Source organism: Hyperoodon ampullatus (genome assembly GCF_949752795.1).
Source record: "Hyperoodon ampullatus genome assembly, chromosome: 5".
In the NCBI taxonomy this organism is placed as follows: domain Eukaryota; kingdom Metazoa; phylum Chordata; class Mammalia; order Artiodactyla; family Ziphiidae; genus Hyperoodon; species Hyperoodon ampullatus.
Genome location: NC_136918.1, coordinates 131167365 through 131186113, shown reverse-complemented (window position 1 = coordinate 131186113; position 18749 = coordinate 131167365). Strand labels below are relative to the sequence as shown.

The window sequence follows — 18749 nt, the reverse complement described above, 5'->3', positions numbered from 1 at the left end:
CTAAATTAATGCAGTGCTTTAAAAATGACTCTGCCTCCATGTGAGTGAGGTTGACCCTGTGATGAGTATCACTATACTTTATATAATATGATATAAAGAGATTTGAATATTCCAGTTCAGTCTACATTTTGCCAACCTCATGCATTCTCTGACATACAAATTCCAAAGTTGAAGAGTTTTTCCCCCTCCCTAGATGAAAAGAAATACACTCCAGGAATTTTTCATAGTGGTTATAAACCTGTCATCCTTTTAAAACTAAAACAATGAAGGAATAATTGGAACAGATGGCAGACCTCAGAGAGAATACATCCATTGGGAATACAGCTGTTGGATAAATTTGTGAGATGTTTCTTCTATGATGAATTGACTTTAAGAAAGATCAGCTGCTATTCAGGAAGATCCGTGCGTATACATATGTATTTTTTTAAGTGACTTGTAATAAATCACTTCCAATGTCATTCAGTCCATTTAAGCAACAGCAACAACAAAACTTGAAGCTAAAATATATTCAGATATAAAAAAATTTCCACATAATTCTGGTCTTGCCCTGACTCCCTTAAGGCTTAAAATTCTTTCTCACAGTCAAAGATTGACAAAGTTGCTCAGTCACAATGCAAAATCGAAGACTTTGTTTCTTAGAGACTCTCAGGACAGAAGCTCTGGAAATGTGCCTCCTAAGGGACTTAAAATAAAACTTGAAGAGAACGAGAGCAGTTAAGGCTTAAACAGGTTACCAGGAGGCTGGAAATTACCTTCCTTAGAGACCCACCTTAAACAGAGATCCAATCCCCATCTGCCTGAAATATTTTAGGTATTGTGCAGCCTGAAGGCAAAAGGAAAGCATCAGTCAGCATTTACTGAGTACCCACTGTGTATACTGCTATGATTACTGCTGCAATTGTTACCCTATGGATCATTCTCACACTCTTCAAAGCACTTTCATGTACATTAAAACAAAACTCTCTTGATTCACTTAATTGTTCACATATTATTGTTACTGGTGCTAATTTTGACACTAACCATTATTCTGGAGTTAAGCAAGCCGCCAATATCTTTTAATTTGGCTTTCAAGAGCCATTTTCTCACCAAAAATCCATACTCTTAATTGATAAGCCACAATCTAACTCCAAAACATTTTGCTCTTCTTTTACACTTGATCTTGAGGGACTGACAATGACTTTAGGAAGTCTTGGGAGGAATGGGAAAAATGACAATTGTCACAATATTAATCTTCTGCTGTTCTAACCATGCCCTAGAACATAAGGTATATGGGGGAGGGGGGAGATGACATGGGGGTGAAGGGAGAAACTTTAATGAAAATAACACTAAGAGAGAAGTTAGGAGAATTGAGTTAAATTCTTGGCTCTACCAGCAACTATTACTTTCACCCATATCTTCACACCCTCAATTTCTTCAATTCTAAAAATAAGTAGACTGGGACTATACGGTTCCTAAGATCTCTTCTGGTTCTAAGATGCCACATTTTTCTATTTGCTACTTTTTTTGCATTTTTCTATTTCCACCAAGAAGAACGTTAAAGTTTACAAACAGAAAGAGCTAGAATGTACTACTTTCCTACTAAGTAGAAGAAACACTTACAAAAATCCTTAGCGTCCAAGGAGAAATTAGGGAAAGAAATCTTACCATCTTTTTTTTTTTTTAATTTCTTCCTTTGCTTTAATTAACATAAGAATCCAGTGTTGGACAAGCTGTGGCTGCAGGACCATGTTGATGCTCTCTAGCCCTAACATAATTAAAAGTTCAATGGCATTACTAGAAAATAGAGTATAAATAATATCAATAAAGTGCTTGCAAATTTTCTAAACCTAGTTGAATGTTGTTTAAATTATTCAAAACCTACTCATAAGAGTATCTTAATAGGTGTATTAGTCAGTATGGACTAATTACTATAACCAACATCTGCAAATTTTTAGTGGCCAACACAATACATATTTATTTCTTGAACTTGTCATGGTCCAACAGTGGGTTGAAAGAGCGATTCTGCTTCATGCAGTCATCCTGGGACCCAATTCCTTTCTAACTAGTGGTTCCACTATCCCTAGTGACTTAAAATCCTTTCCCCCATGCTGATGAGGAAAGAGAGGGAAAGCGTAGAGGATAATGTTGGGAGGATTTATGAGACAGAACTGGAAATAGTCATACATCGTTTTAGCTCCCAATGGCTAGCAATCGGTCAATCACCACAATGAATTGTAAAGGAGACTAGGAAATGTCTAGCTACTCCCATAGGAAGAAGAGAAAATGGTACTGGTGATCATTTAGCCAGGCTGTCACAATATTAGACATCCAAAAGCCTAGAAAAAGTGGAATCTAAACAATGAAATTCCCTAATGTAGGAAAAGATTCATAAAAAACTCACCAAAAGCAGCAGGATGTCATGGAATTCCCAGCTCAGCTTTTCCTTGTTTAAAAGGAACAGACAGTTTGGGTAAGAGTTAATCTCAACATGTCAGCTTTTTGCTGTCCAATTATTTAGATCCTTCAAAATATAGGATTGCCCTTTGCTAGTCAACTTATGGATTGGGGTTTTCCAACAGCCATAAAGTAGTTACCCCCAAGACAATAATCCTTCTTCACATCTTCAGCCTTTTGGTGACCAATATCCAAATGACTTCACTTACAGGTTCTCCTTACCGGGATAAAATTACTATTGCTATTCTTCAATTACAAGAAGAGGGGAAACTGCATATGATGAAAGAGAAATGGTGGCGGGGAAATGGCTGCCCTGAGGAAGACAACAAAGAGGCCAGTGCTCTGGGAGTAGAAAATATTGGGGGTATCTTCATTGTTCTGGCTGCTGGACTGGTCCTTTCTGTATTTGTAGCCATTGGAGAATTTATATACAAATCACGGAAAAACAACGATATTGAGCAGGTGAGTCATCTCTTTCTAGGACCAGGTGGTTTCTGGTTTGTGTTATCTGTCTTAAGTTTGGGGGATTAAAGGATGCTTGCCCTTTTTTGTAACAGTCTACTGAACTAGATGCCCAGAAGGGCCATTTTTGAGTTAGAGCTAAGAGCTATTGAATCCCTGCCAGGTGCTGCTGGCACTGTAGCCCCATCATTTATTAATGAGAAGAAGGAAGCACCTTACACACTAAATTCAATTATCACTATTTGGAATGACAGTGCAAAAATTCCAAACTCAGTCAATTTCTTTAACAGTTATTTACTCTTAAGATAGAAACCCTAGATAGAGCAAGGAAGAAGTAAATCCAAAATAGGAAAATATATAAAAAGATCTTTGAGAGAAATGTTACATCTCCTAAGTGTATGTACTGAGCACATGTACTAATACAAAGCAATTTATATAAAGATATAAATGTAATATTTTGAAACTGAGCGTTTACCTCTATCAAAGTACGTTTTGTAAAAGAATAATTCACAAAAAAATTTGCCAGAAAAATGATGAACAGTACATAATGATGATAAAATATATTAAAGAATCTATTTTTCCAAATTTTAGGATTATGGTTGATTTCAACAGCCAACCATTTTTTGCCAGTTACTTTTAGTTTTGATGAAGATCACATCAAGAGCTTACACTGTTCTGAATAAGATGATGGTGATTAAAGATAATTCCTTCATAAGCGTATGAGAATAAACAAAACACAAAGTTCATGCTCATTGTAGAGTATTTGATTACCCAATCAGTTTAAAAGTATTGTTAGAATTTTGAAACTATGAACTATTAATAACAGGCCCAGTTTAATGCTCAGCTATCAAAATCTAAAAATTCTTAATAATTTTGGAACAAGGGGCTCTACATTTCCATTTTGTTCTGGACCCCACAAATAATGTAGCCAGTTTTGATCAATAATCTCATACAAGTCCCACTTCCTTTAAGTGGAGACTCCCCTTAAGTTCCCAGAGATGGGCATAATTGATTATAACCTGGTTTCATCCTGAAAATTTTCCCAAGATTACAAGGCAATTGTGAGAACATTAAGTATCATTTTCAGAGAGCTTGTTAGAGAAAACGGTCTAATTAAAAGGGAGAATGGACTGATCTGCTTTAACTTTCGATTTGCTCTTGAGGTGTCTTGTTTTATGCAAATAATTTGAAAACTAAAAGCTTGTATATGTTACGCTTTAATGTGCTTCTCATAATTGCCAGCTTCATTTGATTTAAATTTTCATTTAAACGCCCATTTTTGCTTATGATTTATTCATTTTTCTGTATTTTTCTCATTTCTTTTGCATGCAAGGCTTTTTGTTTCTTTTATGGACTACAGTGTAAGCAAACCCATCCAACCAACTCCACTTCTGGAACCACTTTATCTACGGATTTAGAATGTGGCAAATTAATTCGAGAGGAGAGAGGGATTCGGACACAGTCCTCAATTCACACTGTGTAATCATTAAAGAAAAAAAAAAATTGTGCCAAGTAGGAACTGCTTCTGCTAATTGGTGGTGTTAATGATGTCTGTATCTACTAAGCATAAATAGCCATAATCCCTATCCTTGTTTTAAGATAGCAAAACTCATGTACTCTGAACATTGATTTCAATGCACTGGAGACACATGTGCATTTTATATTGAAACAGCAGCATATTAGGGGTATACAGACTCCAAGATATGTGTGTTTACAGAAATTGTCTATACTGTCAAGAGAATGGTTATCTTAGTTGTATTTTCATGTATTAAAAATAAGCAGCTCTTGCCTCATGCAAAAGTACGTTCAGACTTTCAACAGTGCAAAGCATGAAAACAAAATAATATTTTGAGGAATGCTTTTCATCTTTGTGAAACTTTTTTTCTCCTCTTTCCTTCTCCCTGTACCATACACTCTGTAGATCCACACTTTCCAAGTACCCAAAGCCCCATCTTTTCATAATAACTCCTTAACAATGTTAATTTTTAATTCAAATTGAGTCTACTATTTGAAATGTACTATTTACACTGAGACTCCAAGAAGTCTTAGATTTTAAAGATTCAAGAAAGTGACCCAGAAAATGAAAACTAAACTTGAAACCTCTGGTGTCATGGAAGAAGAGCATTAGCTAAGGTGAACATCACTCAGGAAGACACAACATAGTCAAAAATGATCCCTGCAGAGAAATTCATAACCATCAAGTTCTCAAGTAACATTTATTTATAGAGGTTAACAATCTTCTGTAGGTTCAGATAGGTAGTATGCTCAGAATCTTTAAGGAACTGTGATTTTTTTTCAAGCTATAGATTATATTTTGCAAGCTCCAAGCACAGTCCTAAGCTAGAAATTAATGCCTAGCATCTTCTATTTTCCACTCACTTGCCCTCATTCTTTGCACTGAAGAACATCTTTTCACAAGATGTTATTTCATTCTTGTCCTAAGAGAGTGGTTGTTTTTGTAGCAATCTTTTCTGAGCCTTGCCACTTTCAAACTCATTACTCTGGATCCTTTGCCATTTTCAATACATTCCAAGTATACTGGGGAGAAGGAGAAGGAGGAAAAAATAAATAGATGAGAGAATTTCCACACACATTAGTTACAGATCTTTGTAGATTTATTTCCTACCTGCATTTAAATGCTGTAAATAATTTTCACTCTAACTGAGTTTGTGACATAGAAAGCCAACTACATACTTAATTTGCTGTGACAGGATGTCTGCTGTCCCTCTGAGCTCTTTCCCTCTTCACAGTGAATAGGGGAATTGAAGATGCCTTTCATCTTCCCTCAATATGGGATAAGTTAGTCTTTGTTCTCCTTAATGGGGTTACCTTTTGACATGTGAAGTGATCCCCAAAAATACATTTCTCAGAAGTAGAGATAGGCCATCAGTGCAATCATGTAGCATTTTGCTTTCCCTTTGCTTAGCTTTAAATGGGTTCCAATTTTTGAATCACAAGTCTCTTCAATCAACTCTAGATTTCTCCAGTAAAACATGTTCAGGAGAGTTGACTCTTGTCCTGATTGTTTCTCAGTCTTGGTTTCTTCTTTAAATAAATATACTTTTAAGAAAATGTCTATAAATTACATTGACATTTATTAGCTGTTATTGGGGTAAAAGCAACATACTGTTTGCCCTAGATCAGAGTTCACATCCTCATAATCAAAAACATCAGATGTTGAAATAAATATTACATAATTCATAATTCATTGATTCTATATATAGAAACCACAAATTACATAAATTTATATTCCCAAGGACTCTTTAATAAATCAAAAATGCTACCCAAAAAGTTCAATGGTGATTGATGAGGTATAGATGATCAGGGTTAATGGTAACAAAACGTCTTTCTACAGAGAGTATCCTTTAAAAGTGTCATTCAGAGGTTTGGATAAAATTAATATTTATGTACTACTTTAAACTGTATACTACCTAATTCTGATAGTTACACATTATTTTATGGTTTCAAAGTGTTTTAACATACAGTACAGTAAGTCCCCTACATACAACCTTCAAGTTGAGAACTTTCAAAGATGCGAACGTGCATTCTCATGTCCAGTCATGTAAGTTAACTCCTGTATGCGGAGTACATTGTCACGTGCATACATTCTCTACAAGTGGTTGTGCTTTTGTGGACTTTGCTGTACAGTACTGTATAGAGTACAGTAGTATAGTAGCTTTATTTCAAGCCCAGGATGTCCAGAAGCAAGCATAAAAGCAGCAGTGATGTAGTTGGCACTACTGTACTTTTCAAGGTACTGTACTGTAAGATTAAAAACGTTTATTTTCTGTGTTTGTTTGTTTTTTATGTATTATTTGTGTGAAAAGTAAACCTTTTACAGTACAGTACTATATAGCCGATTGGATACATAGGCTAACTTTTTTGGACTTATGAACAAATTAGACTTATGAACATGATCTCGGAACAGAACTCCTTTGTATGTAGGGGACTTACTGTATTACATTTAATCCTTTCCACAATTTTATTTCGGCCTTAATAACTATTGACTCCAACATAGATATCAGAGTCAATGACCCAGAGTCCTAGACATAGAATCAAAAGAGAATTTTCTAAATCAGCCAAATTTAGGTTCAAGTTCTAGTGGAGTCACTTGCTGAATGTCTGTAGACAAATAATTGAATTTCTCAGAGCCTTAGTTTTTTAATATGTAATAGGGGGATATAGTTTCTAGGTCATAAGGTTGTGTTGAAGGAGTATTTTTCAAACTGGTTTTCACTGGCAAGTGTTACTCAGATAAGATGTTCATGGTCGAGTAACCCATGGAGCACCAGGACAAATGCCCCTTTACTGCATGACATTTCAGTATGTTTAATATGTTACAATACATTGAGAATTTTCAACAAGAAGGAAAAGTATACAGTACTTCCCAAACCTGTTAGATCACAGAATCTTTTTTCCTCCAAAACATATTGACAGACCAATGTTCTACAGGGAACACTTGTATGATAATGTGCATCTCATCCAGGGATAATGTACAAAACACCTAATACCATGCCTAGCACAGAGTTGCCATTAAATAAGCAATAACACTTATTATTGGGGATGTTTTTTTTTTTCTGAAACTTCTCTGAATCTCAATTTCCTCATTTGAAAAATGAAGGTAATATACTGACTTACATTTGTGTTGATAATTAAATAAAATAATATAATGGCATAGAAAATTAAATCATTTATAAGAGGGCTGTTAATAAATATTGGTTAACAGATGTTAGTTCCTTATAGAGAAATTAAGTATTGCTCTCTGGTAGCATGAGCAATAAATACAATTTATCACACATCTTAAAACAGAGTTGGTTTGGAAAACAGGTTTTTCAATTTAGAGGTTCAAACTATCTCTAAGACCATTTTTCCTCTCACAAGCATTAAAAATCAATGGCAAGTTCATTGCACCCAGGAGAAGGATCCAAAATGGCAATCTATGAAGACCTACAGTGGAAAATATGAACCTCAACTCTAGAAATTTTAATTTCATTAGTCTGGAGTGGGGGCAGAACAATAGCAGTTTTTAAGGTACCCTGTTGACTCTAGTGTGTAGTAATGACCTAAAGCATACTCTTCTGTGTATAATTGGCACTCAAGAAGTTGTTGCTATTTATTGATTGAGTCTAGAGGCAGGATCATTCATTTCAAGCAAGATATACAGCATATATTTAGCCTTAAATATTCAATAAACCCTCTCTAAGGAGAATTCAAGAAGAATCTGTGAACATCTTTGAGACAGAAATGTCATATTCAATTGATAATCTTCCTGTTTAGCTGTAAGTGGTAGGCCTACTCAAGATATTCAAGTAGGTAGTTTTCTGCTGTCTCTCTGTGCTTTCTCCCTCCCTTGAGAAATCCACCATTCATTTCAGACCCTGAGTTTCTTATACTTCCCTCTTTCTCCTTTTATATAATATATGCTCTCAGACAAGCAATTCTTGCCATCAAGTAAATGACCACTAAGACCACAGTGACCCCAAGAGGGGCCATTGCATTTTAAGTGAATTTAGAAAAATAAAAGGGTCTTGAACATAAAAGAAAAATTTTCAAACTCTATTTTTTATGTCACTAGTTTTCAGACTCCAGTGTACATCTGAACTACCTGGGGAAATTATTCAAAATACAGATTATCGGCTGTAACTCCAGAGGTTCCTCCTAAGTAAGTGTAGTCCAGGAATTGGAATTTTTAACGAAACCTGAAAATGAATGCTTAAAACTAGTTGTGCACATTGGTTTGCATAAAAATTAGCTTACATATAGCAGGATTTTTTCTAAAATTAGGTCATGTACATGACTTTTCATTAAAATGATCTTCAATACAGGGGTTTTTTAAAATAGTTTTTCTTACATGAGTTTTCTTCCAACAATCCTAAATACCATTGTTTTACTGAAAAATAGTTAGTAAGCATGAGTTTTTATTAAAATTAACTTGAATACAGCAGAGTGACTTCAACTTAGGTGGTAAGTGTGAGTTTTTATTAACACTGGCAGATTATCTGTGGATTATACTCTGAGAAATATTGTTTAAAGTTAGGAAGAGAGCAGAGAGGTATGAACAAATTGAAAAATACATCAACAACTATGGAGCATGTAATGTTGTCTAATTTGTTTCTTAACAAGGCTGTATAACCTAATGCAATAAGGGAAAAACTAAAGCTTATTTTGTTTTAGACTAAAATTATAAATTGAATTATTTTAAAGTTTTTCCAGCAAAATTAGAACTACCTAAGGAATACATGTTAGATAGAGATTGTGCCTTTAGGAAAATCAACTGGATTATATGATTATAAACCTATCCAAGGAAAATTATTTCTAAATACCTCATTGCATTTGCCTAGCACTATATTATGTTCTATATGAGCCATCTGTGGCAAAGCAGAAAACAAATGGATACCAATTATTTTCAAAGCCCATGACCCTTATACTCTAAGGTCTATTTCCTAGTAAGCAATTTAAAAGTAGCCTGAACAGCCTTGAAAAGCAAAAGGAAAGCAAAATATTCTTACTTCCTATACTATTTTCTGCTCATCTCACTGTGCCAAGTGGCATTATTAATTAACTCTTATTGATAATGAAAAAATTCTGCTCTATGCGCAGTTTTAACTTGCCTTTAGGAACCATCTCATTATGCTTCTCACAGTTATGGAATTTTATGTCCAGATGCACAAGCATATTAAAATCATTCTTGCTTTCAAAATCCTTTCCACAGAGACTGGTATCATGGAAAATGGGATTCTCCTTTAAGTTTTCAAAGAAATTGTATTTGCAAAGAGAAAGGCATTCTTGTGACAGAAAACCAACATTACAAATGTGTTATGTGGTTTCAGCACCCTGCAGAATCTGAGCTTTGTAGTTGTCAGCCCAAATATGACTAATTGGCCATACTGCAGAGGAATGATTTTCCACATTACAATGTATACATCCAGATACACACAAAAATAATGAGTAAAGCCTGAGTGATGTAAAGAAGTTACTGTAGTTCTCCTTAGTGATTAAAATTTTTAATTTAGCTTAGCCAGAATTTTTTGTCTTTTTTCAACTGGAGGGTTCAGACTTAAAATATTAAAATATTCCGATTTTCCAACTTCAAAAACGAATGTTCTTCTAATCACTTAGTCTTTACCAACCATAAGAACTAAAAAACTACCGTCTATAGATAGCCTGCTCTCATTTGGTATTTATCTTTCCTCGTGGTCACTTGGCACATTATCAAATATCCAAGTGTCCTTGGCTTTATTTCTTCTGTAGTCTGATTAACTTATTTAGCAAGTGATTTGGAAAAGTCTTTCTAATCAGATTATTTCTGTAATTGTGCAAAGAGGCTTTTCTTTGCCTGGAAACCCAAACATTCATTAATTAACAGAGAGGCCAAAAAGCAATTAACATCCATTTAGAAATAACTTTTCAAATGTACAAGTTGGCACCACCATGTAAACTAAACTCTGAAAGATGTTTGTGGCCCAATGGAAAGGTGACTTGGGAATCACAAGCCAAGAATCCAAGTCTCTGTACTGCTGCTGAATGGCTATGTGTCTTTAGGCAAGTCATTGTACTTCCCTCATCCTCAGTTCTGTCATCTGTGGAAAGAGGGGGTTCCAGTTAAAGTTCCCTTCCAAGCACTGTATTTTTTAATTCTAGTAGAAAGTGGGAAGAAAGTTAAAATGTAGAAGCAGTGAAAAAAAAACTTGGAGAATTTATGTGTATTTATATATATATAGATATATAGATATATATAGATGCACACACACACACTTAAGCATATATGTATATACATTAACATATTTGTATATATTTTTATATATATATTTATTAATATTGTGTGGTTATGTTGAACACATTAAATTCTTATGGTAATAAACAGAATTACCTTGCCCTGCCAATAGTTAGGATAGAATGCCTGGCTCTGGATATAGAGAAAAACAGCTATCATAGCATCAAAGACTGAGAGGGTTCCCATCCAATAAATCATAAGCAAATCATTACAAACACAGGGAAGATTTCTGAAGTAGAATATTTTTTTTACTTTGGTGAGACTATAGACTAGGTATAAAAAAGGGGGCAATAAACTTAGGGAGCTATTCGAAGCTATGAAACCAATTAATCACGATTCCAGAAAGAGGGAGATCAATGGGGCTGGAGTGCTCTGGAAACTCTCTATTCTGTAAGTGGAACTTAAATAATTCTGCTAAAGAGAGACAAAGGGAAACAAAGGAAAAGGATGATGTGCTTTTATTTTCCATTGATTTTACCCCTACCTTCCTCCACCATCAAGCATCAAGATTTTTATATGTATTGCTTCCAAGCTAGAGATGACTGAAACTCTTAGCTTTTCAGTTTTAAGTGGATTTTACAAACTTGTAGCACAGACAAAAATCATAAAAACCATGGCTTTCAATCTTAACAGCTAAGTGCTTTGTTAAATAAGTTAGTTGTTTTAATTCAAAAAGTTTATGTCTAATTAGCAAAAACTAAAACCCAGAGGGTCAAGGTTGAGGAAATATACATAATAATGTTCTCCTACCTCTTTTTCCAATTCCTGACCCATTTTTGACCACTAGGAAAGAAAGAAAATATTAAAGGGAAATCATTAAGCTTAGATGCTACCCGAATCTCTGAGAAGGCCTAATGACCATCCCTGAGCCAAGTCCTAACTTAGAGGGACAGGAAAATAGAAACCTCAGAAAATTTCAGGGCGGATCCTGAACAGAAAGTGCCATTGTTGTGTTCACAGTTTGTAAACCAGGAGACGGCAAGACGTGTAGAGATATCATACATCCAACTGTCTCCTGAATGGTAGAATATCAATGTCTAGGCAGTGATCCTTTGAACAGCTTCATAGTCTTGCTTAACCTCAAAGCATTCCAGGGAAATCATCTAAAAATTCACGGCCTTTCCCAACAAAGAGCTTTGTGGAAGGGCTGAGAGAACCAGTGGATTGGAAGACTTGAGGCTGGAAGGGAAACGATTCAGTGTAGACCTGACATGGAGACCATGGCGAGACCACAGGCATCTCAGATGATGCAGCAGAGATAGAGACCAGCATCCATGGCCTGGCAGGATGTCACACCCCAGGGGAAATCAAAAGGATAGAGGGTGGCCATGGACCAGCTGCTCTCACTATCACCAATGCCAAGACCCTCTATCAACCTCTCCTAAGCCCAGACACCCCTGGAAAAGAAAAAGGGAGAAGGGAGTTGGGAAGAGGCATGTATTATCTGAGCCATTAACCAAGTGAAAACTTAGTTTTAAACCAAAAGTGAGTTACCTTGAGTTGATAAGATCCACTAGCATATGGGGACCGATAAGCTACGGTGAATTCTGTTATTTTTTTAATGGCATCGCATAGTTTTTTTGTTTTCTGTGTTCTGTGTACCTGGGTTTGTAGCTTGAGAAAAAAGTGTATCCACTACATGTGGGTATAAGCTGGTACCCCAAGGACTCCCTGTGCTATGTCTATGGGTACTATGGGGATCTGAAAACCTACATCAGAGTCAATTTACCTCAAAGGCAGGGCCATTCTCTGCATGAAAAGAGGCATGCAAAGAATTTATTGGAATTTTATTTTTATGGCCCTAACTCAGCTTCTGAGTTGCCGGAAGGACCAGGCCCTCTTCTCTGTGAAATGAGGGAACATCAGTCCCCATGGTACTAACTCAGGCTATCAGAACAGAGCCTGGTCACGTTCATATGAGACCAAATCCAGAGGAAGCATGCAGGCTCCTAGCTTGCAAGAGGGGCTGATGCAGGCTTTGGAGATGTAAGGAAGACAAAGAAAAGCTAGAGGGCTGGAGAAGAAAGTTACATTGGCCTCTTGCCATGACTCCAGAGAGGAGAAGACACTGTGGGCACTTTAGTTTGGCATGCAGACCAACATTTCTGCCACTTTTAGGCAAATAGAGCTGCTTACCCTTGGGTATGTGAGCCCACCTGAAGTTTATCCTCACTGCAGAAACAACTGTCTGTTCTTTGGCCATCAGGCTTGAATGGGATACCCGTCTGCCACTTCTGTGCCCTTTCTGAGGCAGCTGCTCTTGAGACTATTCGGAGGCCATGGGAGACAGAGGACAGTTCTCCACTCAAGTGACTGCTTCTTTTGAGAGTCTAGGACAGAGAGTGGGCACAATTTCCCTGTGTTCTTAGGTCCCCTCACCTGTCAGGCTATTTTTCTTGTCCCACCTCTTGGGAGTTTAACCCCAGAAGTGGCAAGTGAGGGGGCCCTTCTCAGGTGTTCCTCAGCATCTAGGATGCATCATCACCTTGTTGGATGTTTCTCCTTGAAAGCAGACACTGAACAGTCCTATCTCCACCACTATGCCCAGTCCTATATGCTGGATCCTGAAGGCTCTAAGGCAAATTTACAATTCAAAGCACCATCTTTTTTCTTCTTTCAAACACCTGGCTGTTGTAATTAATTGCTTCAAAGATGGCAATAGCTTCTATAGGTCTATACAGATTTATTTAAGAACTCAAGGGCTTCCCTGGTGGCGCAGTGGTTGAGAGTCCGCCTGCCGATGCAGAGGACATGGGTTCGTGCCCCGGTCTGGGAAGATCCCACATGCCGCAGAGTGGCTGGGCCCGTGAGCCATGGCTGCTGAGCCTACGCATCCAGAGCCTGTGCTCCGCAACGGGAGAGGCCACAACAGTGAGAGGTCAGCGTACCGCAAAAAAAAAAAAAAAAAAAAAAAAAAAAAAAGAACTCAAAGCTGCAAATTTACCTCTTTTTTTTTATTTTCTATGTCATCCTACCCTGTGGGCAATGCATATAAAAGCTTTTGTTGCAACTGTAAAAGTAGAAAAAAGAGTTGAGATTCAGAAGAATTGGGAAAAGTACATAAATCAATATCAAAATGTTCTGCCTCAGTGTTAACTTCACATTTCAAAGTTTTCTACGAAATTATCACTAAGGTTAAAAGAGAATAAATTTTCCTATACCCTAAGAGCTTGGGAGTATAGCACTGGACAGCCACCCCAAGTGAAAAATGTAAGAATTCTTTAAAAAATGTGTGTGTGTATATATATATATATATATATATATATATATATATATATATATAGAGAGAGAGAGAGAGAGAGAGAGAGAGAGAGAGAGAATAACATTCAACATTATAGTTACATTTAATTTAATAGAAGAAAAAGTTTTCTAAATAAAATATTTAAATAAAAATGGGGGCTTCCCTGGTGGCACAGTGGTTGAGAGTCAGCCTGCAGATACAGTGGACACGGGTTCGTGCCCCGGTCCAGGAAGATCCCACATGCCGCGGAGAGGCTGGGCCCGTGAGCCATGGACGCTGAGCCTGTGGGTCCGGAGCCTATGCTCTGCAACGGGAGAGGCCACAACAGTGAGAGGCCCGCGTACTGCAAAAAAAAAAGAAAGATGATCCTTTGTATCTGGCCCCATCAAGTAACCTTGTGCCCCCCATAGATATATTTTTTGGTTTAAAGACCTCAGATTGGAAAACAAAGAATTCTAGGGCATGCCTTCATGCAAAGAATTAGAAGCTTAAATCTAGAATCTGAGAGAGCCAAAATGTCAGCTTCAAGCCTTAGGTGTAGGAACAAAAATGAAATAGGGAAGAAAAGAGGTGAAGGGACATAAAGATGGTGAAAACATGGCATTAAAAGGAGCTAGGAAAAATGAGTTAGGGATGTCTACGTGCTATAGCCAAAGGAAGACAAGACAGGGTTGTAGGGAGTGGTTACCAATGAAGAGCCAGTTTAAAGCATCAGCAGGGAAATGGTCTGTGAAAGGAATGGATGCTGGGTCACAGGTGAGGATAAGGGTGGGAAGCACACTTTGACATTTTTGTTCAGTGTTGAAATTTCCTCCACCTGAGATTTTTGGCACAGACTTAGGAGATGAGAATCAGCTTCCTCATTAGCTACTGGGTACAATTCATCATAACCACTATTCTGAAAGCTAATATGGTGACTAACTCTCAACCTCACAGATCCATTTTTTAAAAATCCTAAGGATGGTTACATGAAAGATGACCAGGGATTCTGAATAAACCCAGAAAATTGGTAAAACCAGAGTAAATGATGCCTAAATTCTGAGTTCTGGAACACGAGAACTGCACACAAAGATGGCGCCTGTATAGTTACTCCAAGACTACCCTTCCCTATTCCTTCCTGTAATTAATGCAGGATGATTAAAGTCTGATCTCTGTTCTTAGATTATCAATTATCCTCTGAAGAAATAAAACACTTGTGCAGATAGGTGACCAGACTGTCCAAAGCCTTCAGGTAGCAAACATACGAGTAGGATTCTTCTGTCGTGTTCCTTAAAAAAATTCCTGACTCTAGGCCCAAAGCATGTTGAACATTCTAGGTTTACACCACATTAGACCTCAGAGCTTAAAAGTATTAAGGATGTGAATGCTTAGTCCTTCTTGTTTAAAAATATCCATTGAGACACTGTCTCCACACAGCTATGGCAATAATTTGACAAAACCAAGGAAATAATAGTAATAGTAGTAATAATCGCATTATTTCTCAACAACCTATCCCCTCTGTATTTACTGATATTCTATATTTTACTGAGAACGGTCTTTACAAAAGACTTCAAATCACAGCCTGCCTTTAAGTTAAAGAAGATCTATACATAAAATGAAAGATTTTTACTATAAAATGTCATTAATGTTATCTATATCCTTCTTTTCTTCTAAGCATATGGTGAAAATTTACTAGGCAATGTCACAGATCACTTCAAATGTCTTTGAATAAGGAGCCTAATAAATTAAAGGGAGAAAACTATAAAAAATGTAAAATCTGTATTATATTCTTGGCTAGGCCAGACCTTCTAAAAAATAATTTGTCAGAAAAACCCTTAAAATTACGTATTCAAAGTAGTTCTTTTAAATGTACCAATGAATGAAAGCACTGAATACATAAATGTTAAATATACAACGAGAATCAATCTGATACTCACATCTTGATGCCAAGTTTGCAACCAGTATGAAAGCTTAGCCTCGGTTCTTTCAATATTGTAAACTACAATCAAATTCTAGCACACAACTTTTCCTACAACAAAAAAAAAGCATTCTTCGCCCTAGACTTTTTTTTTCCCTAAGGCAGTTTATTTTAAGTACAAAACAAGAAGAACTTGAATAGCTCCTCCCAACCTTTCCGGGGCAGTATTTTCAATAAAAGGATGAAGGTATCAGGAGAGGAGAATAATTTATATTCAGGTTCACTCTATACCAAGAAATCAAATATTTGGGGCTAATCCAAAGGAGATGTCATGCAGTCAGCAATTATAAAGAGAAACAATCCAAAGGGGGATGTAAAGGAAGGCAGGAGAAAGGAAAGAAAAGGGGACTCATGAGGGATACACCACAGGCACTGAAGAAGTGGAGAAGAGGGATGACATTCTGCAGAATAAAGAAGCAGGTCCTTCTCCTTTTAAAGCCAAGAGAGCTACAGTGTTAGTTGAAGTTTCAGCCACAGTCTCTAATAGACTAACTTCTATTTCTCAGTTTCCTTTCTTCTATGAGAGAAGTCACACATACACACACACACACACACACTCACACCTCACTTTATCTTTGGATAGTGCCAGGAACAGCAAAACTGGCAGTCACATTATTTACTACTGTAAATTTCTTTATAAGTGAATTTTCCTATCAAACTTATCATCATGGGGATTCATTGTAAATGGGTCCATATGCACAAAGATGATAATACTTTTAAATGACAAGGAACTGCAGTTAGTTTCCATTCTCTTCTTATAGATGAGCACCTATCATGGGCAAGATACAAGCTGTCATAAAGCCTATTATTACATAAACACCAAAACATGTTATGAGCTGTGTAAAACAAATAATAATAGGCACTGAAAATTCTATGCTTTAAACATGTATAAAACCTACTTGAACTAAAACTCTGATATAAAATTTCAAAGGAATTGGTGCAGAGAAGGGCATGCAAAGGTTAAAATTAAAGAAGCATCAAATTGTCATTGTTTTTCCACTTCACTAAAAAAAATAGATAGATAGATAGATCATAGATAGATGATAGATCAGCGAGTGCTGTAGACTTAAAATATTTCTAGTGATGTATAACATTTTATTTTAAAGAAAGAGAATACTTACTATGTGCCAGGTATCATGCTAAGTGTTTTATGTATGTCAACTTAATGATTCTCATAATAGTTCTATGAAAAGGACTCTACTATTGTTTCCATTTTACAGATAAGAAAACTTGAGTCAAAGAGAAAATAAACACCCTGTTCAGTGTAACACAGCTACTAAGCAGCATAGCTGAAACTTCAATTCCAGCATTCTGACACCAGGAGCCAACTCATAGCTATAATTCATGGTGATATATGTAGATTCACTAAAAATATGAATTCCATCCACCAGAGAAAAATGGGAGGACTTAGGATCCAAGCTACCAGGGGACTTTAGAGTCTGCAAAGCACTGGAGGATACTGCTGCAGTATCCTACCCCTAGTTTCCCTGCCTTTAGAGCAAAGCAGCTAGGTGGACATCATTACGCTTGATACTTTCTAATGAAGGAGTTTAGAAATGTAAACCTTCATGCTTTAAATATAGTTTTTTCTGTGGCTGTATGAACATGAAGGGGTTCATGAAAACCAAGTCCAGAAGTAAAAGTTGTGGAAAGTAACTATAATTTTGATCCTAGTTCAGAAGCTCAATCTTTATATGTTATATATGTTTTTAGTTCTTAGATTACAATAGGCAAATTGATTAATGAATATGAGCCCTTCTCATGCCACTCTGTGCTGAAAGATGACCTTCACAGTTTCATTTCCTGTGGATATGAGAGTGTGTGGCTTGCTCAAGTTCATGGCTGGTAGGGGCCTTAAAGGTCATCTTTCTTTGTGACTACAGCAAAAACTTGGAAGCAGAAAGGTCAGCCCCAATATCTTGCCATTTTCTTTTTGACAGTTGGAGACAAAGTAAGAATCAAAAAGAAATCACAGTTTGTGACCAAAGACAGAGAAACCAGACCCCTGATAAAACTATATTTATATTCACTCTCACACAGGCAGCAAGAAATAAATACCCAGGGTTAATCAAAAAAAAAAAAAAAAAGAAAGAAAGAAAAGAAAAGAAGTTTGTTGTATTTTAAGGCAATAAAAAATTTGGAGGAGGATTTTGTTCTTAAAGAAAAAACCGACACATATTGTCAAGATAAGATCTATGACTGCTCCTTTACCCAAAAGAGGTTAAGGAAGGATTTCAAGTTGTGTAGTAAAACTGGTTGTGTCATAAAACTTGTGGTGTCTTCCACATGAGTCACATCTAGAGACCCATTTTTTGTCGTTTCATTGCAAAACAAAGTGAAGAGTCTAAAATCAAACATTTGAGAGTTCAAATAAAACAAAAAGATTATAATTTCTTAACATGTTTTATGGAGAAAGAATCCACAGAAAAGGCTTTATAATAATTTAATAAAAAGAATTAATGATGGTGTAGCAGATTTCAAGTGAAAGCAATTAAGTTTGGGGAGTCAGACAGGCTGAGTTCAAATGCAAGCTCTTCATCTTATGAGCCATATTTCTTAGGCAAGTTACCTAAATCTCTAATAGTAAATTTCCCCATCTATATAATGGGCATAATAACTCTTTCTTTATAAGGCTGTTGTAAGGTTTATGTGTAACAGCGTATGTAAAATACTTGACACTCCTTCCTTCCCTCTCTCCCCTCCTTCCACTTTAATGAACTTTCTGAAACCAGAAATGTCCTGTGCAAAAAAAACTTTCTTCCATTCAGATAAATTTCTGAACAAAGTTTGCCAAACCCCAATACAACACTGTCTACCACAGTGACACTATAAAATACCCATTCCATCTTAGCAGCAACACAAATTTCACATCACATAATGTT

The 18749-nt window shown here is 36.4% G+C and overlaps 1 protein-coding gene across 12 annotated transcripts in view; it reads left to right on the top strand.

Annotated features, from left to right (window-relative positions):
- GRIK1 (glutamate ionotropic receptor kainate type subunit 1) overlaps positions 1-18749 on the top strand; it is a gene marked incomplete at both ends in the record, with an annotated part of 430298 nt that overhangs the window by 409875 nt on the left and 1674 nt on the right. For 6 of the 12 annotated variants that reach the window (XM_079704341.1, XM_079704351.1, XM_079704347.1 and 3 more), the window contains one exon: positions 2645-2895. The exons of 2 other annotated variants lie outside the window; for them this stretch is intronic. In XM_079704341.1, coding sequence (XP_079560467.1) covers positions 2645-2895 — 251 coding nt within the window. Of the gene's footprint in view, positions 1-2644; positions 2896-4228; positions 4379-18749 lie in introns of those variants that run through there. 4 more of the 12 variants (XM_079704342.1, XM_079704349.1, XM_079704348.1 and 1 more) reach the window with 1 other exon arrangement.